Source organism: Heloderma suspectum, chromosome 2 (assembly GCF_057233095.1).
Source record: "Heloderma suspectum isolate Gila_16-S chromosome 2, 16-S_ref, whole genome shotgun sequence".
Taxonomy (NCBI): domain Eukaryota; kingdom Metazoa; phylum Chordata; class Lepidosauria; order Squamata; family Helodermatidae; genus Heloderma; species Heloderma suspectum.
Window position 1 is genome coordinate 361248016 of NC_139459.1, and position 26769 is coordinate 361274784.

The 26769-nt window shown below is 48.1% G+C and overlaps 1 protein-coding gene across 1 annotated transcript; it reads right to left on the bottom strand.

Moving 5' to 3' along the window:
- Window positions 1-26769, bottom strand: LOC146355646 (vomeronasal type-2 receptor 26-like). The gene is made up of 6 exons (XM_084829954.1): window positions 26652-26769; window positions 16084-16223; window positions 3193-4035; window positions 2288-2497; window positions 1659-1785; window positions 1-899 (listed from the first exon to the last, which is right to left on the bottom strand). The coding sequence occupies exons 1-6, from the start codon at window positions 26767-26769 to the stop codon at window positions 1-3; spliced, it is 2337 nt and encodes a 778-aa protein (XP_084686080.1).

Sequence of the window (26769 nt, forward strand, 5' to 3'; positions counted from 1 at the left end):
TTATTTTTTCCTGATGAGATGATCTCTGCAATTGAGATTGGGTCTCAGCACAATAATGTAGCATTTGGGTGAAAAGATGCAACACAGGAGACCAGCCCCAGAAGCCAAGATAGAGAAGATCTCCACAACCACCATGGACTTCCCCTTGGTGCTCAGGTAAGTGGGCACAAAGGAGACCCAAACACTGCAGAACACCAGAATGCTGAAGGTGATAAACTTGGCTTCATTAAAAGTGTCAGGCAAATTCCTTGCTAGGAAAGCCACCATGAAGCTGAGGAGAGCCAAGAAGCCCATGTAAGCCAGGACAGCATAAAACATGGTGACTGAGCCTTCATTACATTCCACTATGATCTCTCCGGCCAGGGAATGGAAGTCCAAATTTGGGAATGGGGGAGCGGTCACCAGCCAGACAGCACAGATCACAGCTTGGATGAGGGGACAGGCCAGGACAATGGAGTTTGTCAGTTGTCTTTGCAAGAGTTTTCTTGCCATGTTCCCTGGCTTGGTGGCTATGAAGGCCAGAACCACTATGACAGTTTTTGCTAAAACTGAAGAAACAGCAACAGAAAAAATGATGCCAAAAGCAGTTTGTCGGAGAAAACAAGTAACCTTCATGGGTCGACCAATGAACATGAAGGAGCAGAGGAAGCAGAACAGGAGAGAGAGGAGGAGGATGTAGGTGAGGTTTCGGTTGCTGGCTTTGACAATTGGTGTGTCACGGTGTTTAATGAAGATTGCCAGTACTAGAGTTGTGATCAGAGAGAGGAAAAGAGCCAGAGAAGCTAAAACGAAGCCCAGCAGCTCTTGATAGGAAAGGAAGTGGACCTTCTTGGGAATACACTGGCTCTTGTTTTTGTTTGGGTGCTGATCTTCTGGGCACGGGTCACAGCGATCTGCATCTAGAATGAGCAATCTGTATTGAAGCATTTCAAATGTGACACAGATGTTCTTTCTGTGGATCAAATTCAACCCTCAAAGAAGCAGATGGAAATATCCCTTCTCTAACTTATTTTACACCTTTGATTAACTTCAACAAGAAAGAACAGAGTCAGAATATATACAAACCTTTTTTTTTTTTACCCCCTGTACCAGATTCATGTTTGTTATCACACAATGTGGAAATCCCAAACTCTGTAACTAGAAATGAAAACTGGGTAAGAACTGACCCACAATCCGTAGCCTTCAGCTCCTTCTGAATGAAGGTTAAAAAATTAAAGAGATTACTATCTGCCATTTTTTTAGACTATACTCTGTCCTCTGAGGAGATGTGTTGGTGCAGAGGTTGGAGAACAGGTTAAACAAATCACTATAGATGAAAAAGGCAATTGGTTTGAATTTGGGGTAACATGCTCCAGTAGTTACAAGGATGACAAACAACCTGCCCTGATCAGTGTTCTGCCCAAACTGTTTCAGGCCTGATGTTAAAACAACCATTTTAGAAAATGATGCTTGACAGTTATTATTTTATTATTAAAGCTGAAGTTGTCTTTAGGAAATGGTGAATACTTTGCACACCAGGAAACCAGGAATTTATAGAAAAAATATTCCTAAGGGAAATAACCGACTCTTCTCCTTTTCTATGATCTTCCTCTTAGCCCTGTTCTACTCTTACACCAGTACATTCTGCACTTTTATATGGCTCTCAATGTTTGACGCACCTGTCCAGTTAGAAATTGTCCCCTCCGGACAAAGATCACATCTATAGCAGCAAACCTGCTTCCCCTCAGGAACTTTCTTCTGGTATCCCAGAGAGCACCTCTCCACACATCTTGCAAAGGGCATCTTCTAAAAGGGAAAATAAAACAGTGGAGCACATCCAGTGCCAACAATTGCACTAAAAGCAGCTGTTCCACAGAGTTTCCCATTACATGATGGATCACCAATATAGGTTGGCCAAATATCTTCTGGATGCTTGCAGGTTTCTTTGAACCATCATAAAAGAGGCTTGTTTAAATTATATTCTGAGAAAGAAACAGGAACATTGGAAGCTGCCTTCTACAGAGTCAAATCCTTGATCATCCTAGCCCAATATTGTCTGCACTGACTGGCAGCGGCTCTCCAGGATTTCAGGCATTTTCCTTTCTCCAGCCCTACCTGCAGATGCCAAGGACAGAACCTGGGATTTTTGGCATGCAATGATTGTACTTTACAACTGGACAATAGCCACCCCCTCCCGGACTCAGTAGGCCTTTGAACTCATCTAGGAAGACAGCTTCTCTTTTCAAAGGACAGAACTGCAACATTCTTTCATTTTCCAATGAGCCCAGAACATTCACTGCAACCCCACCTCTGTAGACCACACAACTTCATTAGAGAGAATTGGAAAGTCTTGGCCTGGAGGAGCCCCTGAATCTATTTCTCCAACGTTCACAGGATAAAAAGATCGATTTGGGGAATAGATTGAGTTGAGGATATCATATCTCTTGCCATTTCCAGTGAAGGACACTTCATCTCCAGCGCTGTTGTTAAATCGGATGCTCCTCAATGAGACTAGCGTCTGAAATGGACGAGACACTCAGAAAATGGTATGTTTATGAGTGAGTTCTACTGTCTTCTAACATACTGTGACTGCCATCAAATTAGGAAACTGTGTTCCCCACCCCCCACCCCTGTACTGTGTTGTTTAGTTTAATGCTTAAGATTCATCTTCCTTGGGCACTATCTACTCAAATATGTTTGCCTAGTGATTGGGGGTGGTGGTGGCTGATGTGTACTAGATACAGCACAACCTCATATGGTTCTGGGAACTGGAGGGAGCTCACTCATAGAAACAAAGAGACCAACATCTGGGGGCGGGGTGTCTTCAGCGTGCTGTCAAGAAGGAACATTGGGTAGGGGGAGCTGTCTGATTTTTTGCCTCTGAGCGTTCGTGATGGAGCTATAATGCTTTGTAGACTAGAAGTTTGGGTTTGCAGCAGAGGCTTGCCGGATTCCTCCCTCCTCAGTATGCAAAGGTGTTAATGCCTAATTATTATGGAAGCACTATAAGGCTCCTCTGCTCCTTACTCACATCTTAATGCTCTTCAAGGGAAATGACAAACATGAAAGAATATCCATGGGGAATGTCCTAAGTATCTTTCAATTGTACTAATAGCCCTTCTCCCAGGCTCACCCTTTGCTTCCCAGATCAGCCCAATGAGAAGCCACCAAGGCGCCTTTTACAAGATTGCCAAATCTGAAGGAGGACGTCACCTGCCATGGCTGGATATTCAGAAGCCTCTGGCCTTTCCCTGCCAGTCCATGTTTGGATCGAGATGAGGACATGGCATGTAGCGCATGCGCCACAGAATAAACAGCATTGTAGATGGTGTAGCTGCGAGTGGACATGCTGAATTTGCTCTTGAAGTATGGCTCATCCATTAGCTTCTCCTTCCCAGTACAGAGTCTGTCTCCTCTTGAAGAGGTTTGGCCTGATCTCAAAAACTTGCAGCGAAACATGAATTCCCACCAGAAATGGAGAAAGACATCTCCTTGTGGTTGGAGTGGATCTAAAGCCAAGAGAAAATGCTTGAATTCTGGCACATCCCTCCTGTGGACTCTGAAGTGCAAAGCACCGTGGATAGTCTTGAAATACTCTGGGGCCAAGGGCGATGGTATCACAGGAAGTTCCCAATGCGAGGTCAGGATCCAGACTTTCCTAAATGGGGTGTTGGAATTTTCTTGATGAACACCCAACCAATCTATTAAGTGTGCTATAAGAATGAATTTCCCCAAAGCGATCATCACTTGGGGCTCAAACCAAGAACTAGGAATAGAGCCAGTTCGAACTCGAAGCAGATGGGCTGGGTTTGTTGGGTTGAACATTTCAGTAACAGAAACACAGATGTCATTCTGCTTGAGCATTGGTGTCAGTGTCTGGATGAAATTTTTCCCACTGTCATCACTGAGCGCAACCAAACCAATCCAGTTCCAGTGGAAATGCAGGAGCAGACGGACTAAGCCCACATACTGAGAAATTTCATCAGGATCAATCCTGTAGAAGAATGGAAACACACTTTTCTCTCCCTGAACAGGGTCGAAAAAGCCATAACCGAGCTGAAGAAAGGAATTTCATGTCAGTCTGTTGTGGCAGATTTTTGTGGGCATTTAAAAACTAGCATATTGGGGTTTTATGGCATAAGCTTCCCTGGAGTGCTACAGCCAACTTCAGATGCATGAAGTTCTATCCAAGAGGAAGATGTCAATTTTAGAAATGGATATGGAAACATAAAGTGAAGCTATGATGTCTTTAGGGATTCCACCCGCCCTCCAGTGTAGATATCAACCCCAAAAGACACAATTACCATGCAGCTAACCCTGGCACAATTTCTAACCAATGCACTGAGCAGGTCTGTGTTTTTATATTCAAAGAATTTGACCCTTTGTATGCTATTTGGGGGGTTATTGTCTTCCCAAATACAATAGTTTGGCCAAAGCAGTTGCATTCTATGTGGAAATGGCTCAGGATACACAAAACAGAAAATGTGACACAATTAGGGATGTTAGAGAATTCCGCCACGGATCCCAAGGGGGCTGAATTCCAGTGAATTCGGCCCCCCGGAATCCGTGGCAGAACGGAGCAACCCGCCCCACCACCCCGCAAAAGCCCTGCGAAACGGAGCCTACCTGGCTGCGGCTGCGGCAGTGGCAACGGCAGCAGCTGCGGCGGTGGCGGCGGCAGCAGCTCCGGCTGCTGCCAGGCTGGTGCGGACGCAAATGGCGTCCTGAGTAGGGGATGCCATTTGCGTCCCTATGGTAGCCCGTGATAGTAGCCTATGACGGCTAAAGCAGGGATGCAAATGGCATCCCCTACGCCATTTACGTTCCCGTTTTATCCGTCATAGGCTACGTAAATATTTACGTAGCCTATCATGGATAAAACGGGAATGAAAATGGCATCCCCTACGCCATTTGCATTCCCGCTTTAGCCGTCATAGGCTACGTAAATATTTACGTAGCCTATCACGGATAAAACGGGAACGCAAATGGTGTAGGGGACGCCATTTGCATTCCCGCTTTAGCCATCATAGGCTATGTAAATATTTACATAGCCTATCACAGGCTACCATAGGGACGCAAATGGCATCCCCTACTCAGGACGCCATTTGCGTCCACACCAGCCCAGCAGCAGCTGGACGCCCCGCTTTGGGTTGGCCCGGCCAACGGCTCTGCAGCCTGGCCACGGAGTGGAGCCAACCAGGCAGGATTCCAGGGGGAAGGAATGGATCGCCTCCCCCCCTGTCGAGGATTTTGGGGGGAGGGATGGAGCGCCTCCTCCCCACTGAGGATGTCCTTGGATGAAACCAGGTAAGTGTTCCGTACATCCCTGGAAACCATGTTAGTGGGGCTTAATAATACACCCCAAAGTGCTCCCACTCCAAATGCTTTCTGCTTACAATGTGATGCATGTGGCTGAAAAATAAGCCATTTTATATCAAAAGAAAAATGTAAGAGCCCTGCTTCATTAGTCCAAGTTCCATCTAGTCCAGCACAGATGGACCAACCAGCTGCCTGTGGGAAACCCACAAGAGAGGACATGAGTGTATTAGTGTATCACCTCCTGGTGGTGATCCCCGCTAACTGGTATACAGAGGCATGCTGGTTCTGATACTGCTGGAAATAACATATGACCATATAGAGAAGTAGTCAGTGATAGCCAAATACATAAAAGACTGACACATTTTAGACTGTTGTGCATGTGGATGGCTTCCCTCATTCCCCAGAGGGTAGCTGGATTCATTGATTGCAGCAAGAACTACAAGGAGTCCTGCAGCACCTTATCCCTTTCTGAGTCTTTAAGGTGTCACAGGACCCCTTGTTATTTCTCCCAATCCAAAACCTTGTCTTACACAACAGACTCATTGCTGGCTGTAATTCATCCCACAATAGCCACCTCAGATTCCTGGCTACCACCAAGGTTATTCATGTGGCAGGTTAGCCAACTCGGGAGACCCCTACTCCTGCCATCCAAGCCAAGGCAACACACCTACCAGATGGGCAAATCTGTTTTTAGAGATTGGCCTGTTCATCTTAGCATTCCTGAGCTCTGCAGGTCCCCCACATTTATCCCCAGATGAATCCCCTTACTCGTGGGATCTTGTAGATGCCCATTAAGTATGCGATTTCTCTTGAGGATTTGGAGTTGAGACCCCCAAGAATGGACAGCAGATTATCCCATCTGTCACATTTATAATTGGGAAACATTCGCCCCGAGAGGAAAGCAGAGGGATGCTGTTCCTATGAATCACCCCGACAAGGTCCAGGTGCTGATAGATGCGGAAGCCGAGCGCTGTGTTGGGAAGGAGAGTCGGATCCTTGTTGAGCTCACTGATGGCAAGCGCCAAGGCCAGGAAGTGCTGGTATTTCCGGTCTACTGTCCTGCAATGATGAGAGTGAGAAGGGGAGGTGGGTGAGGATCACAACAGAAGTGATGAGAAGTGGGGGCTAAACAGTCTGTCTTGGTCAACCTTCTCCGATGAAAGACGAATCCTTCTCGACCAAAGACATCTACATGAAGCATTCACAGAGAGATTCAGATGGTTCTGTTGACACACAGAGGCACCGAGTCTTGCTAACTGCATTTCACAGGAACATCTGAAGAGCCCTGCTGGATCAGAGATCTGCTTCACCACAATTAAAATTGTATGCATTTATGATCTATTTTAATTATTTATGTTCCACCTTTCAGGATACAAATGGTTCCAAAGAGACTTCCAGGTAAAACCAAAATGCAATAGTAAAATAAACGTAAGAGATTTAAAATTACCCTGGCAAGACCGAGGTACTTTTGGTGGGAGACAAGAGGAGGCTGGGGGATGTTGACCTGGTGTTGAATGGGGTACGGCTACCCTTGAAAGACCAGGTCCGCAGCCTGGGGGTCATTTTGGACTCCCAGCTGTCCATGGAGGCTCAGGTGTCAGCTGTGAGCTGGACAGCGCTGTATCAACTCCATCTGATACGGCGGCTGCGCCCCTTCCTTCCCGACCATCTGCTCCCATCGGTAGTACATGCCCTGGTCTCCTCTCGTTTAGACTACTGTAATGCGCTCTACGTGGGGTTACCCTTGAAGATGGTTCGGAAGCTGCAGCTGGTACAGAATGTGGCGGCTCGCCTGATTAAAGGCAGCCGCCGGCGAGATCACGTCACTCCAGTGCTGAAGGAGTTGCACTGGTTACCAGTTGTTTTCCAGGCCAAATTCAAGGTGTTGGTTTTGACCTTTCAAACCCTATATGGTTCCGGCCCAGCCTATCTTAAGGAGCGCCTCCAGCAGCACCAGACAGGCTGCTTAACAAGATCAGCCTCGGATGGCCTTCTCTCTGTCCCATCAGCCAGGACAGCTAGACTGGTGGGGACGAGGGAGAGGGCCTTTTCTGTGGTGGCCCCCACTCTGTGGAACTCCCTCCCTAGGGAACTCCGTCATGCCCCCTCTTTAATGAGCTTCCGTCGTGCATTAAAAACGTGGCTGTTCAGGCAGGCATTTGGGGTGGGTTAGGGTATTTTAGAAAATGTTTTTATTGTAGAATTTTATTGTTTTATTGTATGTTGTACATCGCCCAGAGTGGCTGGGTGACCAGCCAGATGGGCGATTAATAAATTAAATAATAAATAAAAATAAAAATGTTTGCCAGGATCCTCCCCACAGGAAAGCTCTGTCAGGCCTAACAATGGCTAATGTCTCTTGATTGAACCACCCTTCTCCATTAATTTGTCAAAGAAGAATATAGCAAAAATGACGTTTTTGGATCAGACTCAGGTGGCTCCATCTAGCTCTGCATCGTGTTTCCACCTGCCGTCAGCCAAGATGCTTCCTGGGAGCTCCACAAGAAGGAGATGAAGGCTACCACCCTCCTTTCTTCTTTTCCCATTCAGTGGTAGACTGCCTCTCTTTACAGAATCCCTGTTTAGCTATCATGGTTAATAACTGCCAATAGACCTGTCCTCCAAGGAATTTCATAGAATCCCAGAATCATAGAGTTGTAGGGTTGGAAGGGGCCTATAAGACTATTGAGTCCAACCCCCTGCTCAGTGCAGGAATCCAAGTCAGAGCATCCCTGACAGATGGCTGTCCAGCCTCGTCTTGAAGGCCTCCAGTGTGGGAGAGCCCACCACCTCCCTAGGGAATTGGTTCCACAGTCATATTGCTCTAACAGTCAGGAAGTTTCTCCTGATGTTCAGCCGGAATCTGGCTTCCTGTAACCTGAGCCCATTATTCCATGTCCTGCACTCTGGAATGATCAAGGAGAGATCCTGGCCTTCCTCTCTGTTGCAGCCTTTCAAGCACTTGAACAGCGCTATCCTATCTCCCCTCAGTCTTCTGTTCTCAAGGCTAAGCATGCCCAGGATTTGTCTGATCTTTTTTAAAGCAAAGGTAAACCAGCTGCCAATCAATGCAGGCAATATTAACCAAGTCGCACCAAACTGCTGAAATGGTATAAAGCAGCTTAGTACTTCTTTGAGACCATGAGAACTGGGAACTTGTTTTATTTTTAGAGCTAGGACCATAGTTCAGTGATAGAACATCTCCTTTGAATGCAACTGGTCCCAGCATCAGTCCTTGGCATATACAGGCAACCGCAGCAGATAGTGTCCCTGTCTAACATCCTGGAAAGCCACTGCTAGATATGGAATGAGAGAGGATTCAGGGTCTGGCTCAGTACAAGGCAGTTCCCAGTGTTCCTGTTTAAAGCAGCCAGTTATTCAGAGCCATGAGGTCTGGTATCTTTATTTTTAGCCAAAATCTTATTTCTTGCACTAAAGATACTAATGGCTAGCAGTTAATCATTTCAGTGTATGTATGTATGTATGTATGTATTTATATCAATGTCTTTATTTCTGCAGCTGAATCATTTCAGTGTCTGTATTTATTTATTATCAGTGTCTTTATTTCTGCAGCTACAAAAACCATACAAGTATTGCATACTACAGAATCTCATCCAGACCCTGCAAAACTCCTGAAGCATCAAGCTATGGGAATGCTTTCAGCATTTCCCAACCTTGGAGTCCATTACAACTCCTATTGTCCCCCGAATTTGGCTATGTATGATGGGTGTTATAGTCCAAAGAACATCTCAGAATGCTAGGTTGGGAATGAGATCAGGAGTGGGCGGACTTCATGCTTACAGAATCTACTTAATTTTTAACTAGCACCAACCCCAATCGGAGCCTGTATTTTGAAATAAAGACATGTGCTTTGAATTAAAATATTATGATCTCTGGAGTCTGTTTTGTCTGCCAGAAGTGAGTGGATTCTATAGGCCTCGGACATAACCCCCCACTCCAGATTACCCACTAGTTTTCTTAATTTCAGCTGTATAATTTATGGTAGGAGGCAGTCATTTATTGCTGCTGTTATTACATAATTGTGAGTCAGAAATGCTTGCAGATCCACTGCCAATCACCCAGAGATCTACCCATAGATCAAGATCTACCTTCCCCACCCCTGTCTTAGATTAAGGCTGCTTGGGGCATAGAACGGGGGACATTTCTTAGTCATTACCTCAATGTCAAGATGAGAACAAATTATCAGTTAGCTCTTCCTATGCTGCTAGCACAAAACCCCTCAGAATGAGAAGAACCCTCAAGTCTACGATTCGCACTACGGGTCAAATCCAATCCTGACAAGCCTCAAAGACTCAGATATCAAAAGTTATGTTGAATGTCTTTAGCAATGCTGGAAGGAGCCTTCCAGTCTGAGAGGAAAGCAGGCAAGCAACTATCCCAGATCCCTCTTGTGGAAACTTACGCTGGAATATCGGTCATCTCCAGTGGGGGTAATTTACGAAACTCTTCTGACTTTGTATAATAATAAGTGCAAGGTGGTAAATTCCCACCGACAATAACGTCTCCTGGCCTGTAATAATCTTCTTGTAGTGTATATGGCCAGGTCATGGGACACATGGTCCTCAGCATCCTATGGGTGGCGTGAGGCAGAAGCCAAAACAGCAGTGACAGCAACAGGAAAATCATCAGTGGCACAGAGAGACCTTCCCTCCTAGGTCCAAAGCGAACCTGGAGGAGCTGGCAATATAGGCCCCAGAAGGGGAATTATGTCTTAGCCAGAAATGACCAGATGACAAATGATCAGACACCCCCCAGCCCCACGTGGAAGGGCTCAGGGTGTATTTATATGAAGCATATTTTCTCCAGGATGCCTTTGTTATTGACTTGCTGGATGGAAATCCACAGGGGATTCCTCAAGGATTACTGTCTTTTTGATAATTCTTGGCTAGAGAAATAACCACAGCCCCAGAGCTCTCAGCTCCCTTTGCACTTTGGAGAGAGAAAATCATGCTTGCGTCACTCTTTGCTTGTTTCTGCAGCAGACAGGCTCAGAGATTTTACTTTAGTTGTCAGGTTACAAACTTGGGCCTGTGTGAAGTTGAACTCCTAATTCCGAGATGGACTCCAAGCTTGTGCCAAAATTCCAAAGCCCAGATTGATGAGTGGGGAAGGGAAGAGTTGGCACCTGATTATAACAGTGCTGGGCTGATAAATAAGGGCTGACCAATAAGACATGGATGGATGGAACATCTGGTCTGTCTGCAGTTATAACACCTTGAAGGGCCAGAGGACCTATTACAATGGTCCACCCCGAAAGGCCTATGAAATCTGAGGGATTCCTGAATACTTTGGGAGAGCTTCTGTCTGGCATGGCAGGTCCTCCTGCTGGGTCCCTGGTCTCAGTGTCACACCTAAGCATCTGTTCTGGTGCTCCAGAGCTCAAATGGCTCCCTGGATTTCAGCAGAGCTTCAGGCCATGAAGCAGGCTAGATGATGGCAGGACTACACATAGTGCAAGGTCCAGAACAAACGCAACTGAGCATCAGTGAGAGCACATTGTTATTCCTACAATAAGACAGTGGTGGCGGCAGTGAAGAAGGCCTACTTCCTGGCCATCACTGCATCCTCAAGTGATGGATTTCACTTCAGTTGTCATGGTCTGTCCTTGGGCCTGTGTGGAGCCGAGCACCTTAATCCAGGATTTACATCTCAAGAGTCAAGGCAGCATGGACCTTCCTCTGTCATCCCCTAGAACTGCATCCTGAAATTGATCCTGTGGAAGGTTACCTGGGAGAACCCTCAAACCAAGCTGACATGTTGCATTAACCCTGTCTCAGATGACCCACCTCAGCACCATCATTGACACCTGGTATTCGGTCTTTTTGGCAATCTTGCAGGCGACAAATAGCATTGTTATCTACCCGCCTTCCCGAAGCTGGTGCCCTCTGGAAGTTTTGGACTTGAACTCCCATCATTCCTAACTAGTATGGCCATTAGATACCATGGCTGAGAATGATGGGAGTTGCAGTCCAACACATCTAGAGGGCATCACTTGGGAGAAGGCTGGTCTATACCAATTATAACAAGGATGCAAAACATGTCCAGCTAGTTGTGACCCCAGACTATAGGGCCCTGTCTAAGTAGAGATGTAAGATGTATGATGAACAGGGATGATCAAGCCTTCCAAAAGAAATGGAGAAATCCAATTGTGATGGTGTCAAAATCCCAAGAGATACCCAGTAACCATCTTAGAAACAGCTATTCCTCAGCTGGGCACCTTGAGAGGGAGACAACAGGTACGTAGATTAGGAGGATGTCTTCCTAGCCTCAGCCTGTTCAGGTCACTTCTGCCCCCAGTTTGAACTGTAGCTTCCAGAGGCCCTGATTGCCCTCATGCTCAGGGGTGGGGGGAACAACCATTTTGAGCAACTAGGTATGGACTTATACTGGGGCCTGTCCTTCTCACATCCCAAGTCTATAGAATCTACCATACAATGAGGGTAGATGATGCCATGAGATATCAAGAGGCCCTCCTCCCTCAGTGAGTCACAGCAGCCATTGTCTGAAAGCTCACTTGGGTTTTTACTCTGGGGAGTTTCCCCCTAGATCTAATCACAGATCACAGAATGGCATTCAAATCACAGCTGCCCTGACCTCCTGCTGCAGATACTGATGTCCCTTTCCATCCACAGACAGATGGGCTAGTTGAGTGCTAGAACCAGATGATGAATATGGTTCTGTGGAAGGTGATGAAGGAGTACCCTAAGACTTAGGAGAGGGGTGGGAGACCTCGTTCAGCCCCAGGGCCAAATTCAATTTTGGAGAAGCTCTCAGGGGCTTCATTGCAATGGTGGGGCCTAAAATACAAAAGAAATCCACCTAGTGTAGATTAAAGCTTCTCCTACCAGCAATTAAACCGTAGGAGATTCAGCCAGAAAATAACCAAATGACTGTCAGTTGTGAGACAGGGGGTGGGGTCAGGAGAAGAGGGAGTGGACATCCGGAGAATCTCTGAGAGCTGGATTAGGATTTCAGGAGGTCAAAATTTGGCCCCTGGGCATGGGGTCCTCACCTCTGACCTAGGCTATTGCCTGCCCTGATATTTGCCCTTTGTGAACGCCAGAAGCTGTGATGTGATTTGCCCTATTGGAACTGCTGTTTTGATGCCTCTTTGGATGAAAGCAGAAGAGGACCAGTTATAGGCTTAGCCCTCTCGCCCAGTGGAGAAACCCCTTCTAGTGTTCATGACAAACCTGTTTGCTGCATTGCAGAACTAAGAGCATATGTAGATTGCACAGCTCCAATGGGCTGCCCAGTACATCCAGGGAGATCAAGATAATTGCTTTTCCCCAGGAGATGAGGTCCTCATCCTGCTACCATCTAGTCCAAAATCTCTGAAAAGTATCTGGCAGGGGACCTTTTCCCACCTAAGCTGAGTACAAGATACCTTGTGAATTAGAAGATACCCAGCCCTAACTGAGGCTGCTTCTCCACAATCATCCACATCAACCTGTTTCATCCATAGAGAGCACATGACATCAACTTCATGGTCTCAGCTTCCCCTTGCCTGAGATGGAAGCCCAGATGGCATCTCATCATCCATGGTTGGACCCTTAATCCTGTCTCAGATGTTCCACCTCTACACCATCATTGCTACCTGGCAAACAGTCTCCTTGGCTACAGATAACATCTCCAATACCTTTCACACTCCGGATGCAAACACTATGCATGTGTCAGGTGCTAGGGATGGATAGGCACTCCTGTGTCTGGGTTCCCAGGTGTCCACCCAGCCCCTGCCCCCACTCGCGCATCCCCAGACGCACACTCGAGCCCCATGCCCACTTGCCAAGCCACCCGCACTTACCCAGGCCCCATCTGTCTCTGCCTCGATCACCATGTTTTGAAAAAAAAAAAAAACAACCATGGCAATTGCAACACTTCCTGGCATATGGAAGGGGAAGAAATGGAAGCAGTGACAGATATTATTTTCTTGGGCTCCAAGATCACCGCAGACGGTGACTGTAGCCATGAAATTAAAAGACACTTGCTCCTTGGGAGGAAAGCTATGGCAAACCTAGATAGCATAGTAAGAAGCAGAGACATCACCTTGCCGACAAAGGTCCGTATAATCGAAGTTATGGTTTTCCCAGTAGTAACGTATGGCTGTGAGAGCTGGACTATAAGGAAGGCTGAGCATCGAAGAATTGATGCTTTCGAACTGTGGTGCTGGAGAAGACTCTTACGAGTCCCCTGGACTGCAAGGAGGTCAAATCAATCCATCCTAAAGGAAATCAACCCTGAGTGCTCATTGGAAGGACAGATCCTGAAGCTGAAGCTCCAATATTTTGGCCACCTAATGCGAAGAGAAAACTCTCTGGAAAAGACCCTGATGCTGGGAAAGACTGAGGGCAAAAGGAGAACGGGACGGCAGAGGATGAGATGGCTAGATAGCATAACTGATGAAATGAATATGGACTTGAGCATGCTCCGGGAGAGAGTGCAGGACAGGAAGGCCTGGTGTGCTATGTAAGGATGGGGGAGAATTTCTCCCCGAAACTTCGGGGGGCCGAGTGCCAACGCATTCGGCCCCCCGAAATCGGCGGTGAAATTCTCCGCCACCCCCCCGCCACCCCCCCGCCACCCCCCCGGGATGGGACTTATCTTTCACAAATGTCCCTCCCGGCGGCGGGTCCCGGCGGCGGTTCGTCGGGTCTTCGTCAGGGGCGGGGGCGGCAGCCGGTCGTTTGACCGGCTGCCGCCGCCGCCATTACAAGGAAAGTTAAAAAAAAAACAAACCACCCCCGTGATAGGCTACGTAACGATTAACGTGGCCTATCACGGCTAGATTTGCAAAGTCAACCGTGATAGGCTATGTTAATCGTCACGTAGCCTATCACGGGTGACTTCAGGAAAAAAAAAAGCACGTACGCAAATGGCGGCCCCCATAGGGAGCTGCCATTTGCGTTCCTTATTTGGTCCATGTAGTCTACGTAAAGATTTACATAGACTACGGCGAAAATAAGGGCAATGCAAATAGCTTTACGTAAAGATTTACGTAGACTACAGGGTCCAAATAAGGAACGCAAATGGCGGCGCCCTATGGGGGCCGCTATTTGCGTACACGCTTTTTTTTTTCCCAAAGTCACCCGTGATAGGCTACGTGACAATTAACGTAGCCTATCACGGCTGACTTTGCAAATCTAGCCATGATAGGCTACGTTAATCGTTACGTAGCCTATCATGGGGGTGGTTGTTTTTTTTTTTTTTTCCGCGGCCGGGTAGATGGGGCGCTTCTACCCGGCCTGACTTTTGCCGGCGAGGGATGGGGCGCCTCCCGCCCAGCCTGAATTTCGGCCAGGCGAGGCGGGAAGCCTCCCCCCCCTCGCATGAACTTTGGGGGGAGAAGCGAAGCGCCTCCCCCCCACCACGAAAAAAGCTGCGGGACAAGGTAAGTCCCTTTCGTACATCCCTAGTGCTATGGTCCATGGGGTCATGAAGAGTCGGACACGACTGAACGACTGAACAACAACAACAACAAAATGGTGCCATGAATTGCCTAGGGCTGGGCATGGACCCCCCCACACTTCACTTCAGATGCCACTTTGGACCTTCTGAAACAGCCCTGCTTCACTTTAGACTGATTTGGACCCAACCCGCTTCAGATCAGATCCGAATCCGAAGCAAGATTCGGATATCCAAATAATTCGTTTTTGACGTTTTCCCATTGACTTGCATTGGAAAACACAAATGGCCATAACCTTTTGTGTTTTCATGATAATTACATGAAATGTGGCGACCTGGCAACCCCCATGGAGGGAATTCTACCTGCCAGATTTCAGACAGTTTGGTGCAGTAGTTTGTGTTCTAAGCGTGGGTGAAATGTGCTGTTCTCAGAAACTCAAACCAAACTCAGAAGGCATAATATAATCAGAGAAGTTAGGTGCTGAAGTGGAGGAGGGCACTATCCCTAATGTCTGCCATAGGTTTCTTTGAAGTACGAATAACCACTCTCCCCTAGTACTAATTTCCTATTCAGCTTCATAACAGATGACCTCAGGCCCTCTTTGGCTGAATTTGGAATACATATTACCTGGGAAAACACCAGCAGGCAGGCCAGCAGAGCCATTTTTATAGCAATGTCCTTTTTTTTTAGTACGCACAGAAATATATATATATATGCCACACCACACCCGCCAAATTTCAGACAGATTTGAATTAAAAAGTGATGCAATTGAACCAAAGTAATTGAGAGTGTAGCAAAGCTCACTTCATTATCCAGTTTATATTTATGTATGCAGTTGGTGATCTGGTCAGGTGCTGGCAACGTCCGCTTGTGGACCCCACCCCATCTCCTCCACGGTGGCCTGCCTGAGCCTCGTGGGGGTGAGAGACGGAGAGCTTGCAGGAGTTCCGGCACTATCAGCCTTCTGCTTGCCTTCTGCTGCCTGCCTGCTGGGACGTGGGGGCCTCTTCCCCAAGCAAGACCGATTGGTGCTGCCTCCTTAAGGGCAGGAGCAGGCTCCTGGTGGTGCAGCACCCTGGCTGTTCCCCCCTACTCAGAGACGCCTTGCAGTGGCAGCAGATAGCAGTGCTGGGACCCACTCCCGCCTCCAAGTGGTCCTATACGATGCTGCCCTGACATTTCTGTAGAGACAGAGACCACCTGCCTTGAGTCTCGGGGGTCACCACACAGCCAGGGGGAGCAATAGAAGAGGGGTCAGGTGCTGGAGACTCTGCCTGCTGCTCTTCCTCCTCCACACCCTGGAGGATCTCCTCCTCTTTGCCCTCCACCACGCTGAGGACATCGGACACCTCTGACCTAACCTCCATCAGCGGGCTCCCCTCGTCCACCACAGAAGGAGAGGGTGCTCCTTCGGCAACAGTACCGCTGCTGCTGCCTGCACCAGCCTCCTCAAACAGTGACTCCCGGGCACTGCGACTGGCCTCTGCACGCTGCTGCCCTGCTACACCAGGACGCACTATCCAGACTGGGGGAGAGCCAGTTTGCCTACCAGTGCTGTAGCAGCCATATCGGGGGTCAGACTAAGTAGCCTCATGCAGTCTCATGCTTCATGTCCTTGCTGAGCTCTTTCTCCCTTGAATATATTGTTGTAAGCTGACGAGACACAGGAATTCCTTATCTTGTCAAAGGTCATACAGTTGTATATCTTATTCTCTGCTGTTCTCTTCTGTTCTCTGCTTATCATGGCTACCCTATAACCCAGTTCTTGTATTATAAACAATAGTGCTAAGAGAAGAAATGTTGAGGATTGCAACCCCATGCGGGAGGGGGAGGAGGAGCCGTTTCATATGCGTCACAATGTCTATAAAACCAATGTGCTAATGTAAATCGGGGCTTCTGGCTCTTTGGAAACGATTCCAGCCTTAAGCCCGCGCGTTAAATAAAGAATCTCTTTTTCCTTCACTCCGTGGTCTCTCTGACTCTGGGTTCTGCAACAGTGCTGCTAGTCCCAGCTAGGGATGTCAGAGAATTCTGTGATGGATCTCAGTGAGGCTGAATGCACTGGCAGAGCACCCCCCAAATGCACCCCCAAAATCCATCGCGGAACAACCTGCCACCCCCCCCGCCCCCTGCGGATCCCCCCGGGATGAGACTTACCTGGGGCGGATGTTTCGGATGGCGGCGGTACCAGCGGCGGCTTCGGCAGCAGCGGCTGGTCTTCTGACCGGCTGCTGCCACTGCCGCCATTTGCAGTCTGTGTTTTTTTCTTTTTTTCCCCCCATAGACATGATAGGCTACGTAAAGACTTACATAGCCTATCATGCCTGGATAAAAAAAAAAACACGTATGCAAATGGCGGCGGCTACAGCCGCCACCATTTGTGTTCCTTATTTTTCGCCATCTTAGTCTACATAAATATTTACGTAGACTAAGCTGAAGACAAGAAAGGGGAACGCAAATAGCACTCAGTACGCTATTTGCGTTCCCCTTTCTTTTCTTCGTCTTAGTCTACGTAAATATTTTCATAGACTAAGATGGCGAAAAATAAAGAATGCAAATGGCGGTGGCCATAGCCACCGCCATTTGTGTACGCTTTTTTTTTTTTTTTTTACTCAGAGCCCTCCGCAGCCAGAAATCCGGCTGCGGACGGCCCTGGCCTGGGCCTGGCCGGCTGCTCCGCGGAGCCGCCGCGGAGCACAGCCGGCCGTCAAGGATTCCAGGGGGGAGGACCGGATCGCCTCCCCCCCGTCAAGGATTCAGGGGGGAGGGACAGAACGCTTCCCCCCCCATGAACAGAATCCGTGAAAAGTTAAGTGACTTTCATACATCCCTAGTCCCAGAGACACTTCACCCACCTCTGCCCCTGCCAACATCACCCCGAAGATGCCTCACATTGGGCTTGCTTGCTTTGCCACACAGCATAGTATCACATTATTTAAATAAAAGCTGTTGGAGTGTGTCATGCTTTGCCCCCTGTTCTTGGAAATGTGGACTGTGTACTGCTTTGCCACGCACTGCTTGCTTGCCCACACAGCACAAGCACATGCATACACATGCACACAAGCAAAAGAAAAGCAAACACTAAACTTGGGGGTGGGATCAAAAATGGGAAGAAAAGGAACACAGGAATTGAGAAGGGTGGTGGTGGTGGAGGGAGCCAAGAACAAGGCCAAGAAAGTACTGCAGTATAAAATCTAGCCAGAATCAAAGTGAGGGTGAACTAATGGTTGAGAGAGAATTGAGAAGGTGGGGGGAAGCTAAAGAATGAAGCGAAGTGAAATTTTCCATTTTTTTAAATGAATAAACAAGAATAATGAACGGCAAAAACTATTACAGAAGGCTGGGGTGGGATGAGACTAAGACCCAGGGAGGAAACTCAAAGTAGGTACTAAATGTTTGTTTTTTAAAATAAAGAGTCTGGAAAGAGATAGTTCAATTGGGAAGGAAGAAGAACAGTAGTACAAATACATACATACATATATTAATACATATTATGTAGCCTATACATACATATAGGCTACATAACACACACACACACACACACACACATCCCTCTAGCCAAATAACTTCAGACAGAGCCCTCTCCAGTAACACCACTTCTCTCACAAAGAGCAAACACATCCATTTCTCCAGTTTAATCTAGTATTCCCCTGCCTCCGCCACTGTCACTGATTGGAGACTGCTGGGTTCTGTTCAGCCCTAATTTAGCAACAAGAGTTTCCATTCGCCACAGCTCACTCCTTCCTCCTCCTCCCCCATTCCCCCCTCCCTCCTCCTCTTCTCGCCCTCCTGGATCTCTCTCAAATGGATACATTTGGAGTCCACCTGTCTGGGCTGCTCAACAGGCATCAGAAGAGTTCTGACTCTCCAAGGCAGACCTCGTCGACGAGCCGCTTTGCATTGGGGCACCTTGGTGCTGTTCTGATCCATATCACGCCGAGGCACCTCCGAAGCAGCCCACTTCAACTCATTATTCAGGATTTGGACTGAAGTGGTGCACAGCCCTAGAATTACCCATATACACAAGATCTATGATGCCATTTTGCGTACAGGTCTATGTGCACAGTATTGCAATTGCCATGTTTTTTCAAAACATGGTGATTGCGGTGGAGGTGGATGGGGCACAGGTTAAGTTGCAGACAGCTCAGTGAGAGTGGGAGGGGCTTGAGCAGGGGCAGGAGCCCAGCGGGAGCAGGCCGGGGGTGCAGGCATGGGTGATCCACTGGCACCTCTGATTGAGACGGGCACCTGTGTCATCCCTACCAGGTGCCATTACGTTTTCTGCCCCAGGAAGTACAAGGCCCTCTGCAAGAGAAGACGCAAGATGAGTGACCATCGGGGCTCATCAAGCCTTCCAAAAAGAAATGGAGAAGTCTGACTGAGATGTTGCCAAAGTCTGGTAGATTGGTCTGTGCATTCAATGGGAAAGAGAGGGAGGGGAAGGGAGTGGCTGTGGCCCCCAGTGGCCCTCCAGCGTACCCAAAAGCCCACATTGTCTTCCTGAAAGCACACCTCCAACATGCTTTTATTCTCCTTCCCCATTTACTCTGATATGAACCTCTGTTTGCAGTGGAGGAGAGGACAGACAGGCTAGTAGGACAGGGTGGCAGGGTGGCTGAGAAGGTTTGTAGCTCAGTGATGGAGGAGCACTCACTGCTTGCAGAAGGTCCTCAGTTCAATCCCTGGCATCTCTAGGTAGGGCTGGGAAAGACCCCCATGCGGGACCTGGGAAGCGGCTGCCAGTTAGTGTATAGGATCCTGAGCTTTATGGTTCATTCTGATTGGGTAGAAGGCAGCTTCCTTATCAGTCCTGTGACCTCAAAGAGAGAAACTGCCCAAGGTTCTGTTTCATCTAGTTGAGGGATTTTTATCTTTGGAAATATCTTCTCAAAGAACTTCCCGCTTTTCTGTCACCATTTGGGCCTCTGATTCTTTACAAATTGTGCTACTCCTATTTGCTAACAGATTCTGAAACCTTGTTGTAAGTTTCTTCAACACAGCAACTTCCTTGTTTCCACATTACTGTGCACAATCTCTGGATTTCATCTTGTGCAGCAACTGCTTATACTAAATGTCTGCACTTACCACAATGGGGACAACAGTGGGCTAGATGGAGCAAGTTCTGGCTTCATGAAAGGCAGCTTTCTATGTTCGTATTTAAATCAACTCTCACCCCTGGGCCACAGGTGGAGCTCAGAGACATTCTTAGGAAATTAAGATGGTGGGCGGGTGCAGGCCAATGCTTTCATCTGCAGAGCTCCCATTTTGTGGTGGTGTCCAGGACAGCTTCCCAAATGGCCAAATGTGCTCACAGGTTGAAAAAAAGTTGCCAGTCCTCTTGAAGACAATACTGAGCTTGCCACAAGGCAGCTTCCTCCAAAGTATTGTCATGTGTTTGGGGTCAGTCTAAATTGCCTCCAGGCATCCCTCAGAATTGGGTGCTACTGAGTACAAAGAGCCGGAGCGTCCCCCCCCCCAACAACTCTGACTTGAACTGGTTAACTTTGTCCTACAGGGCGGAGGGGACAGGAAGAAATTGATCTGGGGGAAGGCTGAACCTTAGACAAAGGGAGAGCAGCTTTTGTACTGTGGAAGAAGACTCCTCAACAGCCGCGAGGAAGCAGGGTTTTGCTTGGAGTTGTGATGTCGCAGGCCTTCATCCTGAGCACAGTGTAGACAGACCTTTATAAAAGAAACACCACAAGTCTCCAGTGCCCTCCTTCCAGGAAACTGAAGTCTGAATAAGTGTTGAAGTCCCTACAAGTTCACCCCTCTCAGGACTCGGGTGCAGGAGTGTAACAGCATTTTTAAGTCAGAGGGAACAACTGCCAAAGTTGCACAATTTCACGCAGTTGAGGGACTTCTAGCTGTGGAAATATTGCAAGTCTTTCTCTGTAGTTAAAGACTTGTGTGCGATGTGCATCCCGCCTTTCTGTCATACTCTGGACCTGTAATCCCTCAGACACTGTGTTAGTACGAAACACTAATAGATTCCAGAATCTTGTAGTATCTGCTCCCATCTTCTTTTCTTACAATGCCTCTGAGCCGCATGCTCAAAGAAATTCTTGGGAAATGAAGATGGCAGGTAGCTGTGGGTCAATGCTTCCATCTGAAGGGCGCCCGTTTTGAGGTGGTGCCCAGGACACTTTCTCAAAGAACCATGTGTGCCCATGGCCCCCAAAAGGTCACCTATGCTTTGTGTAGACAATACGAGGCTCAACAGAACAATGGTCTAACTTCCTATAAGTAGGGATGGCGGAGAATTTCTCCACGAATCATCGGGAGGCCGAGTGCCGACGCATTTGGCCCCCCGAAAGTGTTGGGGAAATTCTCCGCCGGCCCCCCGCCCCCCCCCGGGATGGGACGTACCTTCGGCGAATGTCCCTCTCAGCGGTGGGTCCCGGCGGCGGTTCGGCGGGGGCGGTGGCCGGTCTCCCGACCAGCTGCCACCGCCGCCATTGCAAAATAAAAAAATAAAGTAAAAAAACAACAACCACACACCCGTGATAGGCTACATAACGATTTACGTAGCCTATCACGGCTAGATTTCCAAAGTCAGCCGTGATAGGCTATGTAAATTGTCACGTAGCCAATCACGGGTGACTTTGAAAAAAAAAAAAGCACGTACGCAAATGGCGGTGCCCATGGGGTGCCGCCATTTGCGTTCCTTAGTTTGGCACATCTAGTCTACGTAAAGATTTATGTAGACTACGGCGAAAATAAGGGAATGCTATTTGCGTTGCCCTTATTTTCGCCGTAGTCTACGTAAATCTTTACGTAAACTAGACATGCCAAACTAAGGAACGCAAATGGCGGCACCCCATGGGCGCCGCCATTTACGTAAGCGCTTTTTTCCCCCCAAAGTCACCCGTGATAGGCTACATGACGATTTACATAGCCTATCATGGCTGACTTTAGAAATCTAGCCGTGATAGGCTACGTTAATCGTTACATAGCCTATCACGGGTTTTTTTTGTTTGTTTTTTTCACTTTTTCTTTCGCGGCCGGGGAGACAGGGCGCTTCTCCCTCGCCTGAATTTCGGCTGGGCAAGGCGGGGCGCCTCCCCCCCAGCCTGAATTTCAACCGGGTGAGGCGGGGCGCCTCCTCCCCCTCGCTTGAACTTCGGGGGGAGAAGCGAAGCTCCTCCCCCCCACCGCAAAGCAAGCTGCGGGACAAGGTAAGTCCCTTTCGTCCATCCCTACCTATAAGGCAGCTTCCTTTAGGACATTTTAAAAAAAAATCTCAGAGGGCACAACTACCTAAGTTCCACAGTTTTGTCTGGTGACGGAACTTTTATTTATGGAAATATTATGGGTTCCAGTTCTTCTCTGTTGTTAAAGACTTGTGCTTCCCATCTTCCAGTCACGATGTGGGCCTCTAATCCTTCAGATATCATATTAGTCCTGTAGGCTAACAGATTCCAGAATCTTGTAATATCTTTCTCAAAGATGGTGGCTTCTAAGCCTGCCCATAACGGTATCCAGTATCAGACTTTCTTTTTGTACAGCAGCAGCTTATATGATTTTTTTTTCTATTTACAACATTTTTACCCCATTTTTCAGCCAAACAAGACTCTTAGAACAGATGACAAAGATGAATAATAAGCCTTCAGGCTTACAATCTAAAAGACATGGCACAAAAGGAAAAGGGATTGGGAGGGAGGAGGGAGGGAGGGAAAAAACTAAACTCACACACCAGTTGTTAGGTTCAGCTACAGATGGCAGAACCAGTGAGGTCCGAGCTTGTTGAGGTTCTCTGTTTTCCACCTCAGAGCTCGGTTCAGCTCATTCCCACTTCCAAAATGTGAGTGCTTCCACCCCCCATTTCGAACCAGAAAAGTTTCAGTGCACATTTTTTAAAGCACACACCAAAAATGTGCAGTTTCCCCCATAGACTAAGTGTGAAAAGTAGTATAACCGTTTTTTAAATGCACATTTTAAAGACCACATTAATTCTTGTTAACAATTTTTTCTAACGTAATCTCAAGCTTCAGGGATGGGTGAACTTTTTCCGATAGTTGCACTCCGGTTTGCATTAAGGGCTGTGAATGGGCCACCTCCCGATAGAAAAGGAATCAAAACAAAATCCTCATACATCCCTCTTTTCAAAGTTCTCATGGGTGCTCCTTCTGGCAGGAAAGGATGAAAGGAGCTCCCTGCAGCTGCCCCCACTCTAGCCGATGGATGGGGCCAGGTTGGTCTCCCCCTTACCATGATGTACCTCCTGGGAGGCAGGGAGCACAGCCTCCCAGTGGCCCTGGGTTCTCTGGCTGATAGATAAGGCCTGGGTCCTCATGAGTGTTACAGGACCAAACAACAAACCTCATCACATGTTGTTGTTGTTGTTGTTGTTTTCCAGGAGCATAATGTATGATGAAATGGAAGGAGAGAACTGACCAAGACAAGGCCCTGGGGGGTGTCTCCACAGTTGATTTGCTGTGAGCTGGCTCCGTTTTGAGGTCATTCAGGGCACGTGACATTGTGCCATCCTGCAACCACCCTGGGGCTTTTCACAGAAAAACCAGATTTCCTGAGACTACTTTAAATCCTATTCTTTTCCTTAAGTCTTTCCTTAAGTCAGGTTCTCTGCAGTGTGGTTGTTACGTTCCCCAACCCCTGCATTTATCTTGGGTTTACTAGCCCTGCCCAGGGGTGTGCCTTTCACCATGTCCCCAGTCAAGGGGTGTTTCCTGTCCCAGTGTTTCCCAGCACAAACCAATTACTGTCTACTGAGAAGTAACTCCCATTGTGGTCAATGATGCTTGTCCCCTGAATGCGCACTTCAGAATTTAGAGATCCCCTCAATCGAAACAGCACATTTTAAAGCACTACTTCCCTAAAGGCTGTAAAGTACTATCTCGAAGCTGTGATTCTCCATTGTTTGGTTTTGGATGTACTGTTTGGATGTAACTATGTTTACACATTCCACCCTGCGCTGCATCAGCTTAAAAAAGGGGCTGGTTTCCTGTCCCTTTCTTTCCCAGCACACATATATGTGTGTCTACTCAGAAGTAACTTCCACTGTGGTCAATGAGACTTTTCCCCAAAATGCACACTCTAGAAGTTACCGAGATTCCCACGCATCAAAATACCACATTTAGGAGCCTTAATGTCAAAGCTGTGTGTCTTTGATGTTTGCTTCCTGGCTTTTTGAAAGTAATTAATTTGCAGCTTTGATCCTTGGCAGCATCGGAAGCTTCAGTGGAAAGGAGAAAGAGGATTAGAAAGGGGGCTGGTTAGAGCCACGGTGCTTCAAGTATTCAGATGGTTAACTCTCCTAAAGGCTGTGAAGCGCTATGTCAAAGCTGCTTTCTCAGCTGTAAGTAGGGATGTCAGAGAATTCCGCCACGGATCTTGGTGAGGCCGAATGCCAGTGCATTCGGCCCCCTGAACTCCATGGTGGAACGGCTTGCCCCCCCCCCACGGATCCCCCCGGAACGAGACTCACCTGGGGCGGATCTTCCAGGCGGCGGCGGCTCTGGCGGCAGCTGCAGCGGTGGCTTCAGCGGTGGCTTCAGCGGCGGCGGCCAGTCTTCCGACTGGCTGCCGCCACCATTTCCAGGCGTGTGTAAAAAAAAAAGAGAGAGAGACGTGATAGGCTACGTAAAGATTTACGTAGCCTATCATGGTTGGGTGGGTTTAAAAAAAAACAAAACCATGTACGCAAATGGCGGCGGCTATGGCCGCCACCATTTGTGTTCCTTCTTTTTACCATCTTAATCTACGTAAATATTTACGTAGACTATGACGGCGAAAATAAAGGGGAATGCAAATAGCGTAGCAGGCGCTATTTGCCTCCCCTTTGGATTCGCCATTTTAGCCTACGTAAAGATTTACGTAGGCTAAAATGGCGAATCAAAAAGGGATGTAAATAGCACCCGCTATGCTATTTGCATTCCCCTTTATTTTGGCCATCATAGTCTACGTAAATATTTACGTAGATTAAGACAGCCAAAAAGAAGGAATGCAAATGGCGGCGGCCATAGCCGCCGCCATTTGTGTACGTGGTTTTTTTGTGTGTTTTTTACCCAGAGCCCTCCATGGCCGGAAATCCAGCCGTGGACGGCTCTGGCCTGGCTGGGCCGGGCCTGGCCGGCTGCTCCACGGAGCTGCCGCGGAGCACAGCCGGCCGTTCGAGGATTCCAGGGGGAGGAACGGAGCGCCTCCCCCCCCGGCCAGGATTCTGTGGGGAGGGACGGAATGCCTCCCCCCCACCATCAACATAATCTGCAAAAGGTAAGTCACTTTCATACATCCCTAGCTGTAAGGGAGTAATTACTGCAAAGCTTCGATCATTTGCAGCTTTGGGAGCTTCAGGGAAGAAAGAAGGATGCACCTGTGTTTCTTTAAGGTTTGCTTTGGACTAATTAATGCAAAGCTTCGATTGTTTGCAGCTTTGTCAGCTGTAAGGAAGGATAGGGGAAGCCTCTTGCATTGGTTGATCAGCCCCTGCCAGTCTGATGACGTTCAATCCCCCCACCTCACCTAGAAGTATGTTCCTGTGAAGGGACTTAGAATGGTGCGGTCCACTCGTTTGTGGAGCCCTACACAGACCAAAGCTGTCTCCTTGAAAAATCCGGGTAAGCCACCATTGGCTTCTCCTTCTGTTGTCATGGAGACACCCCCCTAGTCTCACTGTGGAACAGTGGGATGGAAAAAGCCATCAACATAGGCTGGATGTGCTTGATCTCATCTGATCTCGGAAGCTAAGCAGGGTCACCCCGGTTAGTACTTGGATGGGAAACTGCCTGGGAATCAGGCTTCCTGCATTAAGCAGGGAGTTGGACTTGATGGTCTTGTAGGCCCCTTTCAACCCTATGATTCTATTTACTAGTTCCCCTCTACGCAGCACTGCTTAGACCTCACCTGGAGTAATGTCTCCAATTCTGGGCGCCACACTTTAAGAAGGATGCGGACAAACTGGAGAGGGTTCAGAGGAGGACAACAAAGATGATCAGGGGAGTGGAAACAAAGCCCCATGGGGAGACACTGAAAGAACTGGGCATGTTTAGCCTGGAGAAGAGAAGACTGAGGGGAGATAGGATAGCGCTCTCCAAGTACTTGAAAGGTTGTCACAGAGAGGAAGGCCAGGATCTCTTCTCCATCATCCCAGAGTGCAGCATACGGAATAATGGGCTCAAGTGACAGGAAGCCAGATTCCATCTGAACATCAGGAAAAACTTCCTGACTGTTAGAGCAATACGACAATGGAACCAATTCCCTAGGGAGGTGGTGGGCTCTCCCACACTGGAGGCGTTCAAGACGAGGCTGGACAGCCACTTGTCAGGGATGCTCTGACTTAGATTCCTGCACCGAGCAGGGGGTTGGACTCGATGGTCTTGTAGGCCCCTTCCAACCCTACTATTCTATGAGTCTATGATTCCATGGTCATGTCTGTGGAGCTCAGATGGATCTCTAGTTTTTAGGATAACTTTGGGCTAGGAAGCAGGCCGCATGGTGGCTAAAGTCGTGCCAGTTGCACAAGTATTAGAAGAAATGCAACTGAGAACAAGGGAGAGCTCCAAATCCTGCCTACCACGTGGCAGTGGTGGTGAATGAGGCCAACTTCTCTGCCACCATGGTGCACCAAGTGGGCAGATCTGACTTCAGTCATCAGGTTCTGGGCTGGCCTGAAGCTGAACTCCTAAATCCAAGATGGAGTCAGTCGGTCCAAAGTTCATAAGCCCAGATTGATGGCTGTGGAAAGGGAGGAGGAGTTGGCCACTGTGTGAACAGAATGCTGGACTAGATGGACCTTGGTCTGATCCAGCACGGCTCTTCTTATGTTCTCATGTTCTCATGTGTGGGATTACAACAGTGTGGGTGAAAAACAACGCCATTTCTGGCATGTCTGCACTTTTATCGCATGCCGTTCAGGGCCTATTCTTGCCATAACTTTGCTGTTTGGGGCCTTTCCTAGGAATCTTACCATGGAACCACAGAGCTGGGGAGGGGGGGTGTCTAGAGACAAAGACAACTATGAAGACCCTTCCTGGCTTGTTCCTCAGCCAGGTAAGCATCTTGTAGTAGGTCTCAGGGAGGATCAT